At 41.6% G+C, this 24962-nt stretch overlaps 1 protein-coding gene across 2 annotated transcripts in view; it reads left to right on the forward strand.

Annotated features, from left to right (window-relative positions):
• The first annotated feature begins 1204 nt into the window (after nucleotides 1-1204).
• NUDT3 (nudix hydrolase 3) overlaps nucleotides 1205-24962 on the forward strand; it is a 255460-nt gene continuing 231702 nt past the window's right edge. Inside the window, exon 1 of one of the 2 annotated variants that reach the window (XM_069238841.1) lies at nucleotides 1205-2153. In XM_069238841.1, coding sequence (XP_069094942.1) covers nucleotides 2055-2153 — 99 coding nt within the window. In that variant the 5' untranslated portion in view covers nucleotides 1205-2054. The remainder of the gene's footprint in view (nucleotides 2154-24962) is intronic. The other variant, XM_069238842.1, reaches the window with a different exon arrangement.

Here is a 24962-nt window from a genome sequence, read left to right on the forward strand (position 1 = left end):
CTTGGTATATTTTAAGTCCATGCTCCACTCGGCTACAGAGTTTGCCATTGGTCACCCGTGACCTAAGTGGGTAGTCACAGTGGATATCACTGGTATCATGACTGTGCACACCATTATGAACTTTTTGATTCATATTTTAAGTTGTTTTGTTAATTGATTTTAATACTGTTTCACATCATACACAACAGTAATAGCGCTCTCGAGTGAATTAGGTCTTAATATTTAGTTTTTTGCATTTTCGAGCATTTACTATTACTTTGTCTTTTTGATGTTGTTTATTATAATAGTGGTTCATAAGTGCTATGATTTTTATTTATCTTCAATAAAGAAATACATAATTCGCAGTCTCGCTATTTCAGAACTGAAACATTGTCAACATTAATTACTTTAAAAATCGTTGTTAATCATTTATCTTAAACAGCTAACAATCACTGACAAATACAGTAGTTCTGGCTGGTGTTGTGTGTCAGTTGTTGCGTTGAATGTCTGAATACAATAACAGAAAGCACAGCAGGGAACTAAAATACGTGTTGGGTGACACCAATGCTTCAAATCGGTAGGTACTGTTCGGTACTGGGTATCTGCACTTCTTTAAGTTAGAATGGCGAGTACCTGCACTTCTGCAAAACATTTAATGGGAGAGTCCCTGCACTTAGGAGCAAACAGGTACTGTACATAAGGAGCATTTCTATATTTCCAATTAGAGCACTGGGTACACTATGGAAATCAGAGAAATTTAGTTTTTATGTTTAAACCACGTACTTAATTACATGGGCCGAAGCTGCCGAGTCACTTTTAGAGACCCCCACTTTTTTATCCAATTTAAAGCCCTGTTTTTTCTGAGGCTGGTTTTAGATTCAAATCCGGCAGCGTCAGTGAATACGTCCTAATTTACAGTCAATTCTTCTTACTTCGCTTCTGTTGACTAATGTCCCAGTCTGTCTCAGAGTTGGAATTGGGAATCTGGTTGCCGTAATTATAGCTAATGTGACAGAATAACTAAGCAGTCTTTGTTCGCGTTTGTCCACCAGTATTCTCGCCGCTGTATACGGTTCTTTCGTGCGCTTCTCTTATCGTTTTCGCTCAAACCACCGCTCCCTCTACGTCGCCTCAGTGTGCATTTAACGCATTCTCTCCATAGAGACGTCACTGTCCCTCCTCCCGCCTGCGCAGTTGTCGTAAATCCTCCTCCATATGATCGGCGTAACCACTAGCCCTGCTCCAAAGGCGTTACAAGTGGTATTCGTAAAGCTAGTTTGCGGCGCTGGGAGTGCGCGTCTGCACCAAGCGTGTTCTGCATTGCGGAAGTGAACTACGCACGTAGCGGGAAGACTACGATTCTCTGCAGCTGCGGCAGGCATTCTCTCTGTCAGCTGCCTTTATCGGATCTGCGTGGTTTGCGTAGCAAGACTCAAGATGGCGGGTAGGAGCGAGGAGGAACGGGCGGAGGAGACCAGGCGGCGGCTGAGGCAGCGCTGAGAGCGGTAAAGCCGGAGAGAGAGCAGCAAGGAGGGCAGAGCCTGACCTAGCACCCACGGGGCTTTCAGGCCTCCCCGGGGGCCTCCAGTGAGGCACCACACCCTGTCCAGTCCCAGTGCGCCCCCGGCGGCTCCCACCCCCCTCCCTCGGCCAGTTGCCACCCTCGGGCCGTCGCCGCCTACAGGCAACCCCCCCACCCTATTACTCCTTTGTGCTCCCTCCGGCCTGTCACCCTTATTACGGTATTCGTTGCCTCAGGCCTGAGACCTCACTTGCCCGTTAATCGTCGTAGCATTTGCCCCTACAAGGTTTACGACCACCTCTCTAAATCCAGTGGCAGCGCATATCAAATTTATTTCAACCTGCCACTCGTCCCGACCTTGTGTCTGATTCTGTAACCGCCCATTCAGCCCCTGGAGCACTACACTCATCCTCTCTATAACGGCCTACTCGTCCCCAGACCGCCTTCCTGTCTTTGCTTGCGGCCCTTCGCTGTAAGCCTGCGTCCCCTGAACGCCCTGCTTGTGCCTCTTTGGGCCCCCAGTTCACTCCAGGCTGTGCCCCATCTCTAGAGAATGATGAAGCTGAAGTCTAACCAGACGCGCACCTACGATGGGGACGGCTACAAGAAGCGCGCGGCCTGCCTCTGTTTCAGGAGCGAGAGCGAAGAGGAGGTAAGAAGTCACACGGTATTATGGTAGTAGGGGTGTGGGGCGAGAGATGGAGGGGGGATAGAGCCAAAGATAACCAAGTGCTAAGGAAAGCCTGTAAAAAGGGTGGGGCGCTGGGGGCGGGGCTGTCAGCTCACGAGGGAAAGGTGCAAATGTAGCATAGCGTGAAGGTGGTCAGAGCATAGTGTCTAAGTGGCCCTCGGATGAGAATGTATATGTGAGGGGTGATCGATACCTGCAGTGAACTGAAATTAATGTACATGTTGGGAAAGAGCTCGTTGTAGACCCGGAAAGCGAGGGGATCGGGGAAGAGAGGGCAATAGTCTCGACTTGAGCTAGAGGGTCTGATGTAGTGAGCTGTTGAAAAAGAACATTATGTATTGGTGCACCAAGAGTTGTAGGCTGTTAGTTGATGCAGCGCTCTGAAGGTGAGGAATATGTCATTTGTGATAAAGCTGGTATAGGCTGGCCTGGAGACAAATTTAGTAGTCTTGAAGAGGGGAGGATATTTCATAGTGGTGCAACAAAAGAGGTAGAATTGAGGCTTCTGTGGGGAGAAGCAGTTCTTCAAAAGTCCCCCAGTGGGGCTCAAGGTGTTTGAAGCCTTGAAAGATAAGCTCCTATTAGAAGGGAGATCGATGCTTTAGGAAAAAAATGAACTATGTTAGGGATGCTTAGCCAGTTTTAGAGAAGACCCTATCCGGTGTGGTGGTCCCTTTTTGAAGGGAGTTGAGTTGTCCAACATTCGTGGTTAGATCAAGGAGAAATAGACCTGACACCAGGAGCAGGTGTTTAACTTTTTAAGGAGAATAAATTAATGCAGAAATGTTTTTGCTGAACTGGGTCTTACTGTGGTATGCCCTCAGTGATATCAACTTCTCCCAGAGTTTCAAAAATGCAATTTCCACGTTTTGCTACTGCTATATCTCCAAAGAGATGTTTGTACATTTGGAAAGTGAAAGTAGATTTCCTTGCTCTCCGTTTAACCTTTGATCTCCTGAATCGTGTACAGGCTTGAGCTTTCAAGGTCGTTATACATAAGAGGAGTGTGAAAGAGATGGCAGTGGTACTCCAGAAACAACTTGATTTTGAATTTGTGCCGGTCAGGTTCAGGGATGGTTTACTGAGAATCCTGCTGTCTATATTTCTTCACACTTGTGTAGAGTTTTTTTCCTCCTTCAGGAATGTAATATGGTTTACATTTTTTTTAACCTATTATGAATTCTGGGCCGTTAAGGTTTGCCATCTACTTAGTTTACACTTTGCCCTACTTACCACATACTTTCAACGAGGTTCAGGTTTACTGACTTTTTTTCTCACTTTTTAACCTTGGTTCTGTCCCCAGCTTCATGAATTCATTAAATCGTTTTCTCTCCCTCTGACAGCTTGTTCCTCTGAATTGTGAGAGTTTCTTCGATCCTATATATATATATAGGGCATCCGTGTAACCATATCTCAACGGAGAGAATTCTCTCTTACTTAGGTTTACACATGAGAGTAATTGTTTCTAACTCGTTGATTGGACTCGTTTTTTAAGGCAGTCTTTCCAGGCTTGAGGGTAAATGTTAAGGCTGTTTGATCACAGAACAGTACTCAAAAAGTACTCAAGCTGCCTAAGGATGCATGCTTGGCTTCAGTAGCAATTTTGTGTGAAATCAGCATAATTGTTGTCAGACATCACATCTCTAAATTAGTTTTTGCTTTAAGAATAGTGCGTGTGTCCATTTGCACCAACCAAAACGGTGTTGCATCTCTGCATGGTACGTCTATCGCTATCGTTTTCCTACAAAATGCATAATTTGAACGCGGAATTTTGTGAAAGGTGATTTCTACTTGGATAAGTTATTGTACTGTCATGTGATGACTGCCAAAACTAATATTTTACATTTGCCATTACTGACGCCTTGCATGTTGACTTGTAGATTGCAGTACCTTCCTCTGTATACATCCCGCATGAAAATGTACCAATTTATGTTTACGAAGTTTGCCACCACATACTAGTGATCTATTAGAAGCAAAACAGCTTGCCGCTCTTATTATTTTCGCTCCTTTTTTTTCGGGCGGAGAAACATGGCAGCCGCGCAGTCTTGTCTGTATAAAGAGTTCGTAGTATTTCATATTGGGTTATGGCTTTCTGCAGTGTTTTGAGTGCAGTAAAGAAGATCACAGGTTCATTCTAGCTATGGTCAGGCGCAGCTTTTCTTCCTTGAAGTGAATGATCATTACAATTTGGGCGCATAATAGTTACATTTGTTTACCTTAAAACTAGCATTATCCAGTGAGTGACTTGTTTACAGTGGCAACAGGCGCGATGTACAAAACACGTCAGGTATTATTCATCATGTCAGGGGTCAACATAGCAGAAATCTTCATTAATGCATGATGGAGCCCAGAACAATAAAATGCACCGTACTATGCATTTCTTCTGTGCGCAGAAGACAGCGTTTTGAAACCTGTCTTACCATGCTTTCTTTGCTAAGACTCAGTGTATACAAGTCGTTTTAATCTTCGTCTTTCGGAAGTTAGTTACTGATAACCTCTTCTTTCCTTCTTTTTTTTTTTTTTTTTTTTTTTTTTTTTTTTTTAAGATGTGCGGGGCGAGCCTTCTTTTCGCTTCCTGTTAGGGTGAAATACTAATAATTTTGATATGTATTGTAGTATCTTTGCTCCCTTTACACTATTTACCCCGTTACCCTATAAGGAGCACTGCTTCATAGATTCCAGAGCTCCATTTACAGTAGCTTGCCTCGACAGTCTCCCTAGTTTCGTGTACTTCCCGCATCTTAATGCAGAAATATTCTAGACGATGATGCACCAATGATACTCGGGACTATGCCAATTTCCTTGTTTCCTTTAGTGATGTAATTAGTATTTGTTTTTTTCCGTATTGTATATTGTCGTACCCATAGGACCTACAGCCAGTGTTCATTTTCTAGCCACTGATCTGTTGCACTTCACCGAATTTAAAATTAGTTTCCAGCTTTTTATATAGCGTTTTTTTTTTTTTTTTTTTTTTTTTTTTTTTTTTTTACTTTGCGGCGTTTGCTTGTGGCAGATTTTTTTTTTCCCTCTAAAAATCATCATGGCGTTCAACCCATAAACCTTTTATAAATCGCATCACGGTGGAAAGCACTCGTGACCACTGAACCACACACTAATTATACTGGTACCCCACTTGTCACCTGGTTTATGATATGACTTACTTTCGCTGCACCATTTACCTGCTGCCACTGAGCCAGCACAATATTCGGTTTAACCCACTACCTTTCATCCCAAGGCTTTTCAGTTGTTTTCACGAGCGTTTTCTGCAAACGGTTTTAAAGTTCCTGTTTCAGTCTGACTACATCACTCCAATTTCTAAGGCTTGGTCCAATCCCTTTGTTTTACAGTTTCAAGAAACATTCGATTTATCTAGTAAGTCGTTCTCCTTGTTAACCCTTGCTACTGTGCAGCCTCCATCTCTCTGATCTTATTTTATTTGATTATCCTTTCTTTTGCAAGTGAGTCCGTCATTTTCACAGCAATATTATCAGTTTGCTTGGTCTATAGTGGCTGTTTCCTCTATGATCCCTGTTTTGATACGGAGTACATTTCCTGGGCTTGCACAAACTCGCCTCTCGCCTATGAATGCTATATCAGGTTTATTGGTGGGTCTGTATCATTTCTGCTAGTACCGCAACTATTGCAAGAGCTCCTGATTACCTCTTTATTTGTCGTTGGCCTGCCTAATCTAGACTTCTGTGATGGTGATTGATTATGGCGTTCTGTTGTGAATACTGAGTAAAAGTAGTGGTTCTACTGTTATGTGTGTGTAGTAGCGCGCAATAGCAATGCTGGCTCCTGCAGGAGGCGGGGATCCGGCTGGGACCACCTTGCGGCCATATATTTCCCCTTATGGTAAGTGGCTGAAATCAACACCACGTTTTTTAATATGCAAAAGTTAATTCACATAGGAACATCATGTATTGGGTTGTTTACAGAAACCGGGATGGCTCTCCATTTTCTGAATTGTATGGTGTGTTCCACAGGTGCAGCTGTGACTGCAAAGTTTAACACCCCCCAAAATATCTAGCCGTGGAGCATCTGGAATTGCCTGCCAAAATTCCTCAAAAGATTTGTGTTTGGCTAATTGGCAATAGCATGGACGTTTCAATATCCAAAAATAAGATTAGAATGACTGGTAGTTTGAGCACAGTAGCTAGTGCTTTAAGCTGGCATTTGACATCTGTAAGCCGCTGGAGTGTGCATGAATAGGTAAAACAAAATTGCGGCCACTGAAATCTGACTTTGGTACTCCTGGAAATTGCTCAAGTCTTTGAACTAGCTGGGCATGCCTGAATACTTACAGTTGCAGTTGTCCGGGTTGGATTTATTCATAGTTGTAAGTCTGCTCCTCTCTCAGAACATGGCGAACAGACATTTACTTTTAAGCATTTTCAGTTAAAAACGCAAGTTAAATGCATCATGCCCACGAGAAGCAAAGGAAAGTTGATTCTCAAGAAAAAAGTTGATCGGGATTGTAGTACTGGACATGCACCAGAGGAGGGGGCCCTTAGCAGTCAGTAGATTCAATTTCATTTCATTTATGCCATTTGTGCAGTACTAGACATTCTGCCAGAACGAAGAAGACTGTCAGTCACCATTCAACTTGAGTTCGATATGCATTTCATAAGCCTGAGTTTATTATATATTTATTGGTCAGTCAACAAAATTCATCATTCATGTTTTGCAGTAGACACTCAATGCGCTCCATAACTCGTGCCATGTATGCCTCCTGAAAGCCTGCCTTCTTTTCCTGTGCCATTGGCAATTGGTCTTTTGAGGCTTGGTGATAGTGTAAGTTATGATGTGTATTGCATGCTATAATTGGCGAATTTCACTGGTTTTGCACATTTGGATTTACTGAACCGTAACTAACCTGTAACTGTTCTTTCTTTAATTGAATATGTATGTATATCTATTTTTTAATTAAATAATTCAACCTCCGAATATGTTCCCTTTTGTCCAGGTTCTGCACCCAACCTGTACTGGGTGCCCGACTCCAGTGTGCGATTTGGCCTCAGATCCTGCCCATTGGCTAGGCCCTTCACCCAAACCACAGCAAGTTTCTCATTCTTGTTGTGCAGCAGGACATGCCTGTAGGGCCTGGCCTTTGGGAAAGCTCTGATCCTAACCACCTTTGGCCGTGCACAGTACCAGTTGACCTCAAGGTCTGCATACATATTTTTGGAATCTGTGCTCCATAGACTCCTTGAAAGAGCGTTTGTGGTCCTTGATCCCTGATTCGGAGCCATGGACCCGGAGTACCATTTTGGGTATGGTGAGTCTGCAAACTATTTTCTAGATCTGCTGCCCTTAACCAACTGGGATGGCGCTTGGAATTTGTTGTTATTTCATGTGTTTGGGGCCTCAAATCCGGGTAATATTTAGCAGACCCGAGTGAAACTGGCCTTCCCCCACCGAGGCCTGGAGGTAAGGGTGTGCCTCTTACTTGGGTTTATACATTTTTTCAGAGTGCATGGATTAAGGTCAGTGTCCAGAAGTGGGCCCAGAGAGAAATTAGTTTAGCTGACTCTAAGTGTGTGTATAATTTGGTGTAGATCCATCAATGAGACAGTTACTGGCAAATCAAAAAAAAACTTTTTAGTGGCAAGTGTGTCTGAACCGTAACACAGTGGGAGTATATTTATTATAAACTCTGCAAAACTTCCCATTGTTGCATCCCATTTTTTTTATTTATTTATTTTTGGTATTTACATAGCTCAAGCACACATTCTAACACCATTTTGGAGCACTCCGAAACCTTAGACACGAAGAAGTGAGGCAAATAGATGTAAAAGTAACAAAAACGCAAGCTGAGTGACATATATTAACGTCTGCTTTGTGCTCCACTGTTACCTGGGGAATTTTGTCCTAACATATAGCGTGACAAACGAGTTACAGTGGTTCATACTCTGGTGTAGTATTGTGTGATTGGTGCTGCTGACTAATGTTGGGTAGAGTATTTTTATAGGCATGTAAATATGCGTGTTTATGTATAGTTAAGTAAATTATAGGTGATATGCTTACTGTTTAAAGTTCTTAACACATTTTTTGGGGTGTTGCTCTTTTAGTATCTGGCAGTAATTTGAAATGGAGTAATATTTGCTCCCTTTCTTAAACTATGGAGTACAGTTGCGTTTGTAAGTCTATGCTACCAGCTCTTCTGTGCACTTCCTTCTATTCATTTTATATTCTACCCTCGACATTTTCTTTATTCTTGCATTTTTCCTGCGTTTGTCTTTCTCACTGATCTGTTCTGAATTCCTTCAAATGTTGACCCTAGCTAGAAGGGAGATGTTGTTATAGCCAGCTAGTCTGTGCAGCCAGCAGCTTGATGAGCCACGTTCAAGGTATAAGTTTAACGGCAGGAATGCTGCGTCGCTGCTGTTTAACTTATTGTTCAGAAGTGAACATCCTCCTTGCACTGCCATATCCGAAAATAAGTTATTTTTATGTCGAGCCTACCATACTGCACAAATGCATCTGTTGCAAGACTTATTGTGGGCCTACAAAGAACATTCAGGGACTTGGAGTCTACATTTTGCTTACCATTATTTGGCTATTTTATCCCTTTCATTTACCTGCTTCGAATGAGTGTCCCCGATTGTCAATCTTGTGTTTGTCCCTTGGAGAATAACCTCTTTGATTGGGTGCCTTCTGTGCGTCCACTGTTTGTCTTTCAAAAACTTTCTTCGATCCTCAATAGGAGTGCAAGTAGTGTGCAACTGTCTCCCTTATGTACGTCTTTCCCTCTGCCCAGTGTTGCTCAGTCACCTGAGTGCTTTTCCCTACTTCCTCCATTTTGTCTTCACTCTTGTGTCCCCTTACTGCTTTCCTGCTCATGTGCTTCTCCCCTGCTCCATGTTGCTCCCTCTCCTGTTGCTTCTCTACCCCGCCCTGTACTCCATGTTGCTTCCGCCCCCGTCCTCTGTATTTCTCTTCCCCACCCATGCCAACCTTCTCTGTTGCTTTTTCTCCTCACCTCTCGTTTCGCCCGCTCCCTCTCCGCAATCCAACTCTGCTCGGCAAATAAAAAGAAACAAACGCTCATCATTTTGTAGGTGCTCACAACATGTTGACTGGACCTACAAAATGGTGCAGCTGGACACCCTATAGACTTTTTTTTTATTTTCTTATTTAGCCGTGCAGCACAGTGCTAGCGTGCCTGGTCCTTAGTAAGTAAACTTACAAGGGGATGTGTATAGGTCAATAAACCCTTTGGTTCGCATGGAGTATCCTAGCTATGTGGTAGACTACTGAACCATCAACAAAATCAAACGTTAATGAAACCTTATCCAATAAGAAATACCATCACTATCGAGAAGGTTAATTGTTTTTATTCCCTATTGGTTATAATTCTAATCAGAAACCTTATTCGACTTTATCATTAATCAAGCTTTATTAGTCATCACAGAAATGTTATTCACCAAATAAAAGCGACATTTAACAAATACTTTCTCAACACATTATATAATAATTCAGCAAAGCAATTTTCGTCAGTCAATTGTCAACGTTCATGTCGCCCTTGTCAGCCTCCCTAACCAAGATTACCATCAGCATGTGGGTCTTCATGCGAAAACAATTTGGAAAAAACATGAATTTGAAAAAAATCGATCTAAATGAGAAAATACTTTAAAACAGCACAGTTTGTACCTAGAAGAAAAAGCACAAATTAATCAGTCTCGTTCTAGCTACCTATCCAAGATGGGTCAGCAACGAGTCAGTCTTCGTCTCCAGGTCATCAGCAAAGTATCACCCTCACAGAGGGTAAGCCCAATTATCAGCACTTCGGACAGCGTCTCCTGATGTCATCAACTTTCTCCTCTCCGCTCTGATTTTTCTCCTCTTGTCATGACTTTTTTTATTAGGGTCCCTCAGTCCATCCCACTAATTGCTAATTGGTCAACCTTATCAGAAGTTATGACTCTAACCTATAGTTTTTGTTTACTGCATCTAGACGTTTACTTAGGATTCAAGTTCCATTAGTTTGGTTGGTTTCTCTGTTGATGAGAACATCATCCGGCTTTTCAGGTAACAAAATTGTTGCACACAGTCTTTTAGTCAGAGCTTCCATTGTTCAAGTCCTGGGAAAGTGCGTTTAACCTGCGCTACACATAATTGTATAAAACTTTCTTCATCATCTCCTGTCTGCTGGTACATTGCAGAATGTTCTAGCAGAGCCATCTGAACTCTGCACAGTTCATGGTCCTTCTCTCCAGTTCCAGTCCTCGCAAGCCTTGTTGCGTCTTCACGTTAGAGCAGGCAAGGCCCAGTGAAACCAGGCCTTTAATTTGGCTAAGTTAAGAATGCAAATTAACACAAAACATAGGTTATACATCCAAGTATGACATATATAATACAATTTACATTAATATTTTTCATTATTTAGCATCTTGTTAATACATATTGTGACCACTCCCCATGGGCACATTTTGCTTACACACGTTCTTTCCAGATATTAGTTTCTTTATCGAATTTTCTCATTAATAAACACACGCAAATCATTAGAAATTTCTTATATAAGCATATCTGCTCCATCAACCGCATTGAGGGTGCTGTGCTGCATGGCTAAAATCCATTGAGAAAGTCAATAGGTCTCAAAGGTTAGACCTCTTGGCTTTGCCAATGCTTGTTTCTTTTGGCGTTTCACTCTGTGGAAGTGCATGTGTTTTCCGTTTGTCTCCCATGTGTACTTCCACTTTGTGTGTCATTTTATAGGTTTGTGCATGTGTGCTGCGACTCCCGTGACCGTCTTTTTTAAAGTTCCTTTTTATTAGCCACGATGTACAGCATATGGGATGCTGTACAGCATTGCTTAAAACCATGGGCAGACCCAGTAGGTCAGAAAGACGATACATATTGGCTTTGCCAGTGCTTGAAGTGGCATCATGGAGCATCCGATTTCAGAAGATTAATTGGGCAGCACGAGTAGTAATGGCAGTTCGATGTTGTAGCACTTCCTGTACATTTTACACATTTCATAGGCAATGTGTCGCTGTAGGATATTGATTGGTTGGTGGATTATTGACCTAGCACATTGTGTAGTGCGACAAATTATAAAGGTTTTGCTCATAGCATGGTATTATGTGTTTGAATAATTCGTTGTGTAAAGGTATGCACAATCCTGGTTTATGAGGATGGCACATTACGAAAGATTCAGTTTGATGAAGTGCACAAATGGATTGTATGGGTATTGCCCACTGGGGTAAAATATTTTATTTCCTTTTATATAGGAACGTATTGACGAACTGACGTTAGGTTATACTTTCTAAAGTTTTGGGAATATATCAAATATGGTCAACCGCATAAAAAGTTATCCTTGACTTACCATGTGTGTCTCATGCATATTGGAGTATTAGCACAGAGTGATACATTGAGTATGATTCGACACGTTGCTCATGATTAGTTCTGTTTAGTATACACGTTCATGTGAACTCTGCTCACAAGGGCTTGATTAAGGAATATTAACGTTGTCAAAAATTACACAACAGCTACTTGGCATGATATGAATTTACTAAATAAATACGTTGGTATGCTCATTTAGCGATCAGCGCATTATGCAGAAGCGCGTCTGTTCTTGGGAAGATCAGTATGCACATTCAAGAATCGTCACAGTAAGGTTCGTTCTTCGCATGTGTAATTATGCACAATCACTGGAAGATTGACTGTAGAAATGCATCTTGAGCGAATGAGGGCAGCAGGCTGATTTATGAAGTTGTAGCCCCACAGCAAGTGGAGCGATGCTCAAGAATGGCAATTTGCGAAAAGGAACTTTCGGTAACAGGAGTGGAATGCATCTTAAATTCCATTGCCTGCTGTTAAGGAAAATAATGCTTTTGCGCTGACTGACGTACTATAACTAACTTCTTAGGCGATCTTCTTCAATTTGCATGGTTACAGGAAGAATGAAGAACAAACATTGAGTGTGTGTTTTTCCTTGGCTCTTCCCAGGTTGTATTGTAATGCTTTAGGAGGGCGTGGACGCTCCTTAAACGTTGTTTTGGAAAGCGAATCATTTTAAAGTGCAAAATATTTGTAGCACCTCCGATAGACCATATCCGTTGTTAATTATCCCGTCTCTTCCGACATGACTAGTTAAGAACCTCCATAACGAAGTATGGACCATCCAAACAAGGGTACAAACTTTGATTAAGATATTGTCATTAGCTAGACACAGGATAGGCTTCTTAGCATAGTAAGGAGGGAAATGATTTGACATAAGAATTCTCTTTATTTCTGTTCAAGCGCAAACGTATATCTGTTCGCTGTTATAAGCCTAGTATTTCATCTTCCTATTAAAAAGGCACTGAAAGAAATGCTACATCCCCCTCCTGTAATGTTGAGTGTATACGACTCTCAAAACCCCTCCCCCCCTCTTCCTCCCTCGCCCCTATTCTCTTTAGTGTGTTAAGCACCTCGGTGCAACCTACCATAAGCCTCTCTTGTGTGTATATCTGCCTTTGTTTCTTGACCTGTGCATAGAAAACAGGAACTGGCAAAGCCAAAACCTTTTACCTTTTTATAATGTAAGTGCCGACCTATTGGGTTTCCCAGTGTTTGTAAAGTATTGTTTAAACTCCTTGGCTACTAACCCTTTTCCCCCTAGAATGCCAAGCTGTTTTTCGCTATTTGGGTTAGTTCTTGCTTAAGCATCCATAAAAGTTTTCCCCCATAAAATAACGCCAAATTAGCTTCCTCCCCCCCCCCCTCCCCCCCACACCCCCCAAACATCCTGGGGATTCTAAAGGTTCCTTGGGGTTTGGGGATTCCCCTGAAGACGGCTTGGGGAAAAACAAGCAAAATATGGCTAAATTGTGAGGTGTTTTTTTTTTTTTGTTTTTTTTTGTGTGGGGGGCATGAAAAAATCTGTTCCCCTCCAACCCCCCCCCCAAAATGGTATCATCAAAAGGTATCCTGTGATTCTGTGCTAAATTGAACAATTTCACATCTTCCAGAAACACAGATGAATACAGAATATATATTTTTGTTTACCACAGTTTTGGCATTTTTCAAAGAGATAGCCAATTTTTCCTAATTTCTGTGCTTTCAATCTACTTTCAGTTTGTGCTAGAAACCGCTATGAAACCCAGCCGCGATCCTGGAGAACTATACATTTCTAAAAAATTAGGCACAATTCTGAATTCAGCAAAGGGTCATTTGTATAGATACCTCAAGGTTTTCCCAAAGAAAATAACTGTGGAAGTAAAAAACAGAAATACTGACAGTAGTAAAAAAAAAAATAATAATAAAAAAAAAAAAACTCCATTTATGGTGTTTTCATTTGTAACTTCTTGTCACAATGAACGATTTGCAACAGCAATATACCATTACATCTACTAGAACCTTCTGGTTTCAGTTATATATTTAGGGTTTGAGGGGTTTCCAAGAACGCAAGGTATCTAGACCCAATATCTGAGCTGCACCTTCCAATGGTTTTTCATTGTGTACTGGGTATAGAGCAATTGATATGGTAAACTATAAAGGGAGAAAAATAGGGACCGTCTGTATTTTTGAAATGGGCACAAGATATGGAGTTTAGAAGCAGTGACCATTTGCACATCTCTGAGAAATGCCCTCTAATTCACCTGCTAGTGTAGGTATGCACAAATTCAAAGTGTTCAGGGGTGTGGAATTTAATAAAATATCTACTTGTCAATAGGACAGTTTTACTTCATTAATCTACTTGTCCTGTAAATATCTACTTGTCCCTTTGGTGCCATGTAGTACGGCTACCGATTTATTGCATTAATCTCATTATATAGGAGCTCTGATAATAGCCTCTCTGAACATGCTAGGGCTAATAGTAGGACTAAAGCACTACCAATTTCCTTATTCTGCTACCTTCCGGAAGATGTACATGGGTGTGGAATTTATTAAAATATCTACTTGTCCATGGGACAGGTTGCTTTATAAGTCTACTTGTCCTGTAACAAAATCCACCTGTCTTTTTGGTGCCATGTAGTGCAGTGACAAATTATGGCAGCAGTCTCATTATATAAGGGCTCTGATAATAGTCTGTCTGATTGTCAGGGCACATGCTATTGTAGGCTTTGAATAGTAGCAAATTTGTTATTTTGCCACCTTTTCACAGATGTACACATTGGGGCTGTAGTTAGCAGTAAGCAATAGTTTTAGGGTTAGAATGCACTTTTGAGTCAGTGTAAACCTGAGCCTTCGGGCATTTGCGTGCAGGTCAAATCTTACTTTTTACTTACTATGTTCTTGTTTTAATTTAGAATGCTCTACAAATTAGTCTGCTCGTTATCACAGCATCACCCAGAAACACATCAATAAACAGTTGGAAGAAATTGATAGGCAAAAAGTTTTTGTATTGACTTTTGTGTTTCCTTTAAAGGAAAGCAAAACAGGTTTCACCGTGTTGGGGGCAACCCATGGTTCAGCGCTTCCAATCGTAAGCCTCAGATGCAGTCAGTCTTGTAGCATAATCAGAGGTAGATTCAAAAAGCGAACCTACAACCTGCTAGGCGATCAGCTTGCAGGGAGCTGTAAGGCCTACTTATGAATCTAACACAACAACAATAAACAATGCTGTATCAACTTAGAACTCAAACTCAGTTTTATCAAACCGTAAATATAAATATTAACATGTCCTGGGAAAAAATAGTAAAATCCATGCAATTAACTTAATGCTCTAAAAAGATACCCCTCCTTTGCCACAATGGCACCTACTTTGCACATTTACAGCAAATATCAGATACCCACTAGAAAGGAAACGAAAAAAAAATGATTGCACACAAGATAACATAACACAGATCTTGCACAAATCCAAACTTGAATAAAAAATAAATAAAAATCATAAGCTAACAGGGGTGTGGAATTTAATGAAGTATCTACTTGTCCAGGGGTCACATTGCTCCTTAAATCTACTTGCCCTGTAAAAAAAATCTACTTGTCCATTGGTGCCATGTAGTGCGACAACAAGTTCACACATTTTCATTATGTAAGAGTTCTGATAATAGCCTCTCTGATTATGCCAGGGCTAATACTACAATAGGGCTTGAATACTCACTATTTCAAGCCCTGCTCTAGCAATTTCCTTATTTTGCCTCCTTTCCACAGATCTATATACTGGGTTTGGAGGAAGCAATAAGCAATAATCCCATGATTGAAATGTCTTTGAGTCTGTGCAAACCTACTAACCTGCATGTTTAAGGATTGTCACCAGCTCTTCTCTAATATTTTCCCATACTTAGGTTGGAAATTTACTCCTGAGAAGGGCAGAAGTAGAAATTCTTCCAGGGTTCGGAAAAAACCAGTTGGAGTTAAAGTAATCTTGTAAATGCTCAATAGATTTTCGCATGAGCAAATCTACATATGCGTGTTTGCTTGTGTTAAAATACAGTTCACAAATATTTTTCTAGCAGTACGATTTCATGGCCTACTTCGGCAAATTCTTGTGAATTATTGAAAGCCATTAATTCAAAGACCTATACCATTGCTGCACTTTTGTGACTTTTTTGAAGAACTGGGTCCCTAATTAGGTCTGGCTTTGACCAAGATATTTTGTTTTTATTAATACTTCTATTTATCTATCAGCTGTCTTTATTGTGAGGGATGGCATTCTGCTCTTCCAAAAGGAGCATATTGCCACAAAGTAGTTTTGTTCAGTGCCAGAAACTATTTTGGCAATCAGTGGTGTAACAAAACTGGAGGGGGCCCCTCCTGCAAGGAACATGGAGGGGGTTCCCGTTCTGGATTAACCCAGGCTAGGTGCTGTTCTGATGGGGGCCCCCTGGGGCCTTTGTAACAACACTGGGGGCAGTGTGTGCTTTTTGAGTCCAAAACATATTTTTTTTGCTTTATGCCTGTGTTTGTTACAACGGTGAGGGCCTGGAAGCTGCCACAACAATAAAGTATTACAAAATCCATGTCAAAACAAGACACGCATTGACAGAACCAAAAGACTCACAACAAATGTCATATTGGTTGGCTTTGCCAGTGCTTGTTTAGTTTCCTGTTTCCCATAATCTTGTTGAAAATAGTTACACTGATTTTCCATTCTGAATATTTTGGAAATACCAGCATGGATCAGCACGTTTTACTTAATGATGCTTCAAACATACTAAAATTTAAAAGTAGCAAAAGGCTTTTTTTATTTTTTATTACTGGAATCGGTCGGTAGTGCAGTTTGACCCTAAAACATTTATTTAGGGCGCTCACCCTAATTTGAAAGGTTTTTCATTAATGAACTATAAATACATGTTTGAACAGCATTAACATATGGACACGCACATTACCTCAACTGCAGACAGTTCCCTTCCCTCTAATTGCTCCAAAGTGTTTGTGCTGCAGGGGGTTGGGCCTACTTGTCCCAGGGCCAAAATAAATATGAAAACTTGTTGCCCTTGACCCCAAACAATATGGTCATGAGGGCCAAGATCATTCAGTTTTATTTAGACCAAGACATTATTAAAGCCCAGATTCGTACGCAGGAATGTTATGAGTTTAGTGAGAGGGTGGGCAAGGTGCTTGCATATAAGACTAGACAAAAGGCGGCTCGGAGTGCCATTGTGGCAATTAAAGATAGGCAGGGGCAGATTGTGTATGGAGATACGTTAGTATTACAGGTGTTTAAAGAATATTATTCTGCATTGTATCAGCAGGAAAACCTCTTCTCGGATGAGAGAGACGAAAAGATTGCTCAGTATTTGAGTGATATGTCGTGCCCAAAGCTATCGCAAGAGGAGGGCTGTCAGTTGACTGCCCCCATTGAGTTGGATGAGATTATCTCAGCTCTAACTGCTATACCTAATGGGAAAGCTACTGGCCCTGATATGATCCCAATAGAATTCTTTAAAATGTTTTTTGAGGAATTGAAGGACGATATCATGGCACTCTTTACGTCAGTACAGGCTGGAGAGCGGGCGCCGGGCTCATGGCTGGAGGCTAACATTGTTCTATTTTAAAAAAAAGAGAAGAACCCGCTTCTACCAGGCTCCTACCGACCTATCTCATTGATAAACGCGGACGCTAAATGGTATGCCAAAATCCTCACGGTTATGCTTAGTCGAGTTATTGGTGGGGTTGTTTCCCCTTGGCAACATGGGTTTATTCCCGGGCGGGGGACCGCCGATCATGTTAGGCGTGTTATCACCATGTTAGATGCATCTCAGGCTATGGCGGCCCCTATGGCATTAATATTATTAGATGCCGAAAAGGCTTTTGATCGGGTCAATTGGAAATACTTATGGACAGTGCTCAGTAAAGTTAATATAGGGGCTGGTTTTATTAAGGCTATACAAGGTTTATATCAGAAGCCCCTTGCTCGAATTCAATTAGCCGGGGCAATTTCAGAACCCTTCTATATTACAAGAGGAACTAGGCAGGGCTGTCCCTGCTCCCCTTTACTGTTTGCACTCTATATAGACCCCTTGATTCAGAAGTTATTGCAAAGTACATTGATCTCGCCTATGGTAATGGCGGAGGGCAGGGTTAAAAATTTGGTATATGCTGATGACATAGCCGTCACTACTCCTGAACCAGGGAAGGCGATCGAACAAATAGAGAAACTAGCCTCGGAGTTTGGGGAAATCTCAGGCTATGCATTAAATAGGAGTAAATGCCAAATAATGGGCAATGAGTGGGCCATTATTGAAGACAACAGGAGGGCCAATCAAGTGACCTATCTAGGTGTCAGATTGTCGGCTAATTTGGATTTGATAGTAGAGAGCAATCTTGCTCCTGTCTTAGCTAAAACCAGGAAAGAGTTGTATCATATGAACAATCTACATTTAACAATTATTGGTAGATGCAATCTTATTAAAATGATTTTTTTACCTAGGGTTCTATATTTTTTCCGCACTATCCCGCTGGAATTTAACAAAGAATGGTTTAAGCATATGGAGAGTTTAGCGACTAGTTTTATCTGGTCTTTTAAAAAAGTACGGCGAGCATATAAGTATTTAGTGCTACCCAGAGAGGGGGGGGGTGGGCGTCCCCTCATTTTCTTTTTTATTACTGGGTATCTGCACTGCAATATATCCAACCATTAATTAATCGACAGGCTGATAATCGAGATTTTGGCGAAATCTGTCCTACTATATATATGATTTGGGGAAGTCATGCCAATGCAGCTTTCTTGAGAACAGTGGAGCCTAGTTATTTAAAAAAAGTTAAGTTCAAGACTGTCTGGGCTGCATTTAAGGTGTGGACCAATGTTTAAAAAAAAATTGGAATCGGCCGGATCAATTTTTACACCCCAATTTTGAATTCGTCGGTACTTCCTGACATTTTTAAGGATGAATACTGTGCCAGGTGGGCACAGCTTGGTGTTCGGTGTATTGGTGATTTCTATGGGAATACCCACCTTAAATCTTTTGAAGAACTGACAAGTGAATTTTCATTGAACACTAAGGATTTTTTTAAATATTTGCAAATCAGACATTTTTTGGGGGTAAATTTTGGATCAGCATCTGGCCACGTGGGGGATAGAATCCCAGTTATGGAGGTTCTTCATAACTCCACTAGATGGCGGGTTTGCTCGCTTTATCCGCTCTTCTTGAACTTAATGCCAGATGACTTGAGTAAACAGGCGGAGAGGTGGGCTCGGAATATCGGAGCTTCTGAAGTGGCAGTACGTACTTCTTTAGATATGGCACAGCGTTTTATATTATCTGCTGGGCCACAAGCCCAACATTATAAGACTATTTTTCACTTATATTATACTCCCGCTAAGCTATTTAATTGGGGCAGTTCAAGGGGGGTGGTGTGTCCCAGATGTAAGAGTGGATCGGCTGATCTGGTACATATGTTTTTTAAGTGCAGCAGGCTACATGAACTTTTTTCTGATATGGCTAACTTTTTAACTAGGCTAACCCATCGGGAGGTGGAAATTACGCCGCAATTAGTATTACTTGGAACTGATGGAGTGGTATACCTAGAATATTCACAGAGGTTTTTGTTTCTAGCCATGTCTGTGGCCCGTTGCTGTATTGCATCCGATTGGTTGGAATCAACTCCACCAACTTTTAACCATTGGCTGGCTCGGATGTGCTCATTGTTTTATTTAGAGATGGGCTCTTATGCGTGTAAGGGCCGCGGCCGTAGACGGATGGGTGAAGCTATCTGGGCCCCGTTTGCACAATGGCTAGGCAATAATTGAATCGGGCTCGTAGGGGATTTATTCATTTATTTAATCATGTTCAATTTTGGCACTTTATTAGTATTCTAGGGTCGTGAACAGGCTATTTCATACGCCCCCTCTCAGTGGTCTTGATGTCTGCTGTAGATTGATGACATGTATTTATTTAATGTATTCATTGTATTTATTCAGCCTTCTTTCTGCTTTGGTATTTGTACACTGCATCTTCAAATAAAAAAAACAATCAAGAGGAGAAATATAACATTAAGATCACAAAGGCAAATCATGAAAATAAATAAAAGTCAACATTATAAAACACTATGAAGTCTGCTCCTAAGCGTCGATCAGCATAAAAAATGTCTGATCTGTCCCGGAGGCAGATACAAAGCCAAGGGAAAAAATTGATGCCCCCAGGAGGGAATGACCTTTGTCCTAGCTACCAGCCAAACACTCTTCTAACTCAAGTTCGTGCATACTACCATCCAAATACCAGCCGCACCTATTGGCAGGTTAAGCCATTCCGAACACATCGCCAGCACAAATCCTTGTTCAAACGCACCATCTGCCATACGCCAACCACAAACCAGTTCACTAGCACTACTAGCCAAATGCCAATACACGCATACCGCCAGCCAAATGTTATTGCGCACACACACTTTTATTTCCTGGTGTTTTCTGCTCCCCTCCTTACTGGTAGTGACTCTTGCTCCACCAACATATAATCCATGGTGTCTAGTAGCGGTCTTCTCCTACGGAAGCAGATATACCTACAAATATCTGGTGTGGGGATGGCAGAAAGGAGCCAAAATAGGTCCCTAAAAATGAGGAGTGTCCCTTGCCCAAGTGGCCGCTCCGAAGCTTACACATACAAAGTCCCTGGGACCTAGTTGTTTTTCATGTTCATTGGGGCAAGTCGGCCTAAATAACGGCCCCTCTGCTGTGTGTGTGTGTGTGTGGGGGGGGGGGGGGGGCATTTTAAACAAATTCACAAATATTTGGGGGAGTGACCGTTGCCCAAAGGGGTGCTCCCTGATCTGCATACATTTTAATTCCCTGTTGGGTAGTGCGTTTTCCAACCCCTGGGGGCATATCGCCCTGAAAATGGCTGCTCTACCCCTGGGGTGGGGCGGAACAAAGGAAGTTTGTGCCCCTGAGGGAGCAACCCCTGCCCAAGAGTTCATTCCCATAACCTAGAATAATTCCCGATGTTGAGTGGCGCTCTCCTTCTTCCGGGGCATATCGACCTAAAAACATGACCAATATTTCTGGGGGGAGGTGGCAGAAATGGCCAAAACAAAAGCCCATATGTTTTGGGGAGCAACCCTTACCCAATGGGCCACTCCTCACACCAAAGAGGCATCCCTGGTGTTTAGTGGGTGCTTTTCGGCTGCGCAGTTGTGGTCCCTTCTGCGATCCCACAACAGAAATGCACTGAACAGACACCAGGGGAAAGGAACACTTTCTTTGCCCTCATTGTGCCTCTTCAACCCAGCTTTCCTCCCCAGCAAGTGGAGCTACATTACAAAGGTCCTGGAAGCAAATGGCTTCCAGCATGTCCTGGCTCCTTATGATGATGTTGGTATGAAGTGGGCGCGCTAATGTCATCGTGCCGTGGGAGGAGGTGGCAGCAGAAGCGCTTCCGCTGGCATCCTTGCTGGGGGCAAGGGTCATTGGGACATTTGTCGGGGTGGGTGCTAGAATGTGCTGGACATTTCCACGGCACCCAAGTGCCAGTGCTGAACACCTGTCCAGCACGTCTTCAGCAATCAAGGGGTTAAAAAGAAGTAAAAAGAATAACTTAAAAAATACTGGAGGAAGAGCAGATGTGTATTTTATGATTATTTCAAAACTACATGAAATTCAGTGGTGGTTAATCTTTATGAAAGGAATGGTTTATTTTTCAAATCCTTTGTACTTGGGGGAAATTCTAAATTGAATTTACACAGGATTCATCCATTTGGTCCTCTGTTGTAGCTCAGGGAGTACATTTTGAGCACAGCAGATGGCCTTTCTTAGCACCACAAAACCATATGTTTGCATGAACTCTGATTTCATGCCATATGTGGACTGCAGAAGATAAAACATTAACAACTGCAAAGGTCTGCTCTTTAGTTTTACAGACAAGTTGGGAGGGATGGAGAGCAACACAGCATAGGGGATGGGGGTGGTTAAGGCAGCATATGGTGGGGGGGGGGCTGGAAAACTCCTGCATTCTCATAGTGCTGAATGAAAAATATAAAGGATCCCTAAATTTGAGAAATAGGATGATACAGGTGTTTGAGTCAAAAGGAGTTTAAACAGGCTATTCTCCAGGGGACTGACGAACACAAGAACAGCCCTTGAATAAAAAGAAAGCAAATAAAGGTGAACACAAAGCCAACTAAGTTGAACAATGAGTGGGCTTGAAAGCTCATTATACAGACAAGGCCTTTTGGCTTTGCCAGTGCATGGTTTAGTCTTTTGTAACTCTGGTACCTTTTTGTTGTCATGTAAAAAAAAATCACATTATCAAGTGATCTCTCAGCTGAACAGTAGCTTTTCATAACCATCTTGCAGCAGAATTTCAGTCCATCACAGTGATGCCCTTGTGGTTGATGATCCAATGACTTGTTTGACATAACAAAAAGTTACTGGGAGCAATCAGTGGAAGTCAGTAGAATATCTGACAGCAGATATTTCTGAGAATTTGTTTTTTTGGATGGGGGATTGAAGGTCTCGGACATGACCACTTTTACTATGTTTAGGTCCTACCTACAGCTCTTTAGCTTGCTTGTTATCCAGTAGCTTGCCTTCCTCTTCTGTTTTGTGTTTGTTTCATATCCTAGAGCATAGCCTAGCCTCTTTGCCAGCCATTTGATTGACTTCCTTGTATCCTTCAACTGCTCAAATTTACAGAACTATTATTTTCTTTTTTTGTACAGCACCCCATGAGGGTGCATGGGTTTTCTTGTGTGATACTTTACTCCTCAAAATACCTGTCCCACACCCTTAGTTATCCCCACTCCTTCCAGCTTTTCAGTGAAAGGACAGTAACAAATATATTCTTATTTCCAGGGAGTGTCTGAAGGGCAGACTTTGGGAGTTATTTTTGTTTTATTATCTGCATTCCACTCATTGTTTGGCAAGGTCGGAGTTTTAGTGCAGACTTTTCTGGAGCTGGGGTAGGGTACGGGTACTGCACTCACTCAGGTGGTGTCTGAGGTAGACGGTGTAAGCTACATAATGCAATAGGTGATATTGTTTCATCTGGGAGTCCATATATTTGCTGTCTGTGCTGTTGCAAAGTGCCAAAAAGCTGGGAAATGTTTCAGTTTGAGTTCTATGGAAAGTAAGTTAGGCCATGGCAGTTTAAAAAAAAAAAAAAAAAAGAATCTTCTTAATTTAAAATTATGCTATGACTTTTGTGAGTGAAAAATATTTGAAACGCACCATCTGTAAATACTAAAAAAATGTGAATTTGGTGTACAGTTTTGAGAAGAACTGTAGGTTTACTTTTTCTCCAGTACATACAAATGTTTTTTTTTCTTTTACTTTTTTGAGGGCATGCTTTACAAACATGCTTTGGCAAAGCCAATAGTTTGGTATTCTCAAAGTTGAGGCCTGTTAGCTTTGCCAGTGCTTGTCTTAATTGTAAATCTTTTCCTAGGTAGACAGTAATACAGGCAAGGTGCCTGTAGATTGTTGATATCCTCGAGGTTTTACCTGGGTTTTGTTTTGTGATTTTTGTTTTCTCCCACGATTAAACAGTGATCTAACGTTCGTCTTGGGTGTTCTAAGCATGTTAGGAAGGTAGTTCCACATTATACACACATTCCCCTAATATTCTAAGTTAAAAGAAACAATGTGCCAGCTTGAGATAAGATGGCTGTGTTCCGTATGCAAACATTCAGTTAGGATCATTTTCACATCATAGTTTACCAGTTTGACATGTCAAAAATATTAGTCTACAGAGATCCTTTTATCCAGTACTCTCTGTAGAATAACGGAGAACTTCAGAAATCTAGACGCTGAAGTATGACCCTCCACCATCTCAAGAACTTGAGGAAATCACATTTTCACTAATAAAATAAAAATAAGAACGTCTGTAAACTCGGTTATTAATTGAACATGGACTAAATTGGTTACTTGAAGACTCATGTTGACTCTGATTGCTGATAGAATTTGAATTGCTTACACAAGAAAGCTGTTAAAGGCTAAAGCATTCTTGTCATATGTTAGATTCTGCTGTCTAGTACAGTCCCACCAGAGTTGAAAAAAGGGGTCAACCTCCCTCTTAAAGTATAATTTAAGCTCATTAACTCCAGGCGGATATTGTTGTATTTCAAACTTGCTATTTTTCTGTAAGCAGTTTGAGTGTTCAGTAATAATTCTACTTCAGAGTTTCTTTGGAACACAAGGTTACCAAATTGTTGCTTATTGTAGTGACTGATTATTTACGATTGTTGGCGCATGAATATGGTTTTTGGGGGCATGTTCTTTTGGTCTTATCATCAGTCGTCAATGTATTAAGCCACTTCTTCCAAGTCAGCTCAGACAAGACTATCCTGCTGATACTAGCAGGTCTGTAGAGCAGTTAGGATTTTTTTTTTAGAACTGCTCTACAGTGGATACTACCTCCATGTTGCAATATGTTAGGTTGTTTTTCTTCATAAGTCCTCACCAATGCTGAAAACTGAGCAGCAGAGTTCCACATGGCTCTCCGGTGCCCCCTTATTTTCGCCATAAAGCCTTCACAACTGACTATCTTATCCACTTATTTGTGTTGGCGTTTTGTAGCTTTGCTTACGATGCCCAAATTATCATGTGTTCAGTCCTCAGAAATCCTATCTGCTGGCAGTAGTCAAATGGATGTACCAGAGGTGGTTAAAAACCCTTCGATGGTAGAACAAGATTCCTTGCCACTCTGAAACACTGTTGTCAAGACACCTGTACAATTAAACTAGCAATAACTGTAAGTGATAGGGAAATTGTATAGGGAAAGTGGTAAAGACTGCCGCTGAGGGGCCACCCCCCCCACCTTTCGCTCCTCAAGGAAAGTGTCAGGCCGAGCAAAGGTCGGCCTGCTCCCCTCCCTCCTACAATTAATGGCTACAACTGAAAGACTGGCTTCCACTGTTTGAAAGCCATAAAAGCCCCATTTACACTTAAAACAACCAACCCTAGCTAGTTAATGCACTAACAATTATTCTACCATTTTTCATCTGGGTTTTCTTAAAGACATTTACTAATTAGACTGTAGAGACTCATGAATACTGCAACCTAGTTACTGATACCCCATCAGAACCAAATTATTCTGATAGATACATATACCTACGGGTTCCTCACGTTTCAATGCTCCCAATGCACCAGCATTCAAAGGAATTATTTTCTTTCTAGCTCTCCCCGTCGATGTTACAATGGAATGGCTCCGCAGGTGACTCTGTGTGACGTCATCGTGGCCATAAGAAGTCCTCGCTGGTGTGCTGAAGTCCGTTCCTTTTTTTTCTGTCCTTCGACGCTAACGTTTTCTCTACCTCTCTGGGTGTTGCAATGTATCGAGAGCATCTTTTCCGAGTTTTCTTCGTGTTACAATGTCCCAGCCGAAGAAGTCCAGCTTTAAGCCTGTGAAGGTCATATGTCGGTTACTGACGTGCATGAAAATTGCTTCTGGTGCCTGAGTTCTGACCACG

The sequence above is a fragment of the Pleurodeles waltl genome, chromosome 6 (assembly GCF_031143425.1).
Source record: "Pleurodeles waltl isolate 20211129_DDA chromosome 6, aPleWal1.hap1.20221129, whole genome shotgun sequence".
NCBI classification, from domain to species: domain Eukaryota; kingdom Metazoa; phylum Chordata; class Amphibia; order Caudata; family Salamandridae; genus Pleurodeles; species Pleurodeles waltl.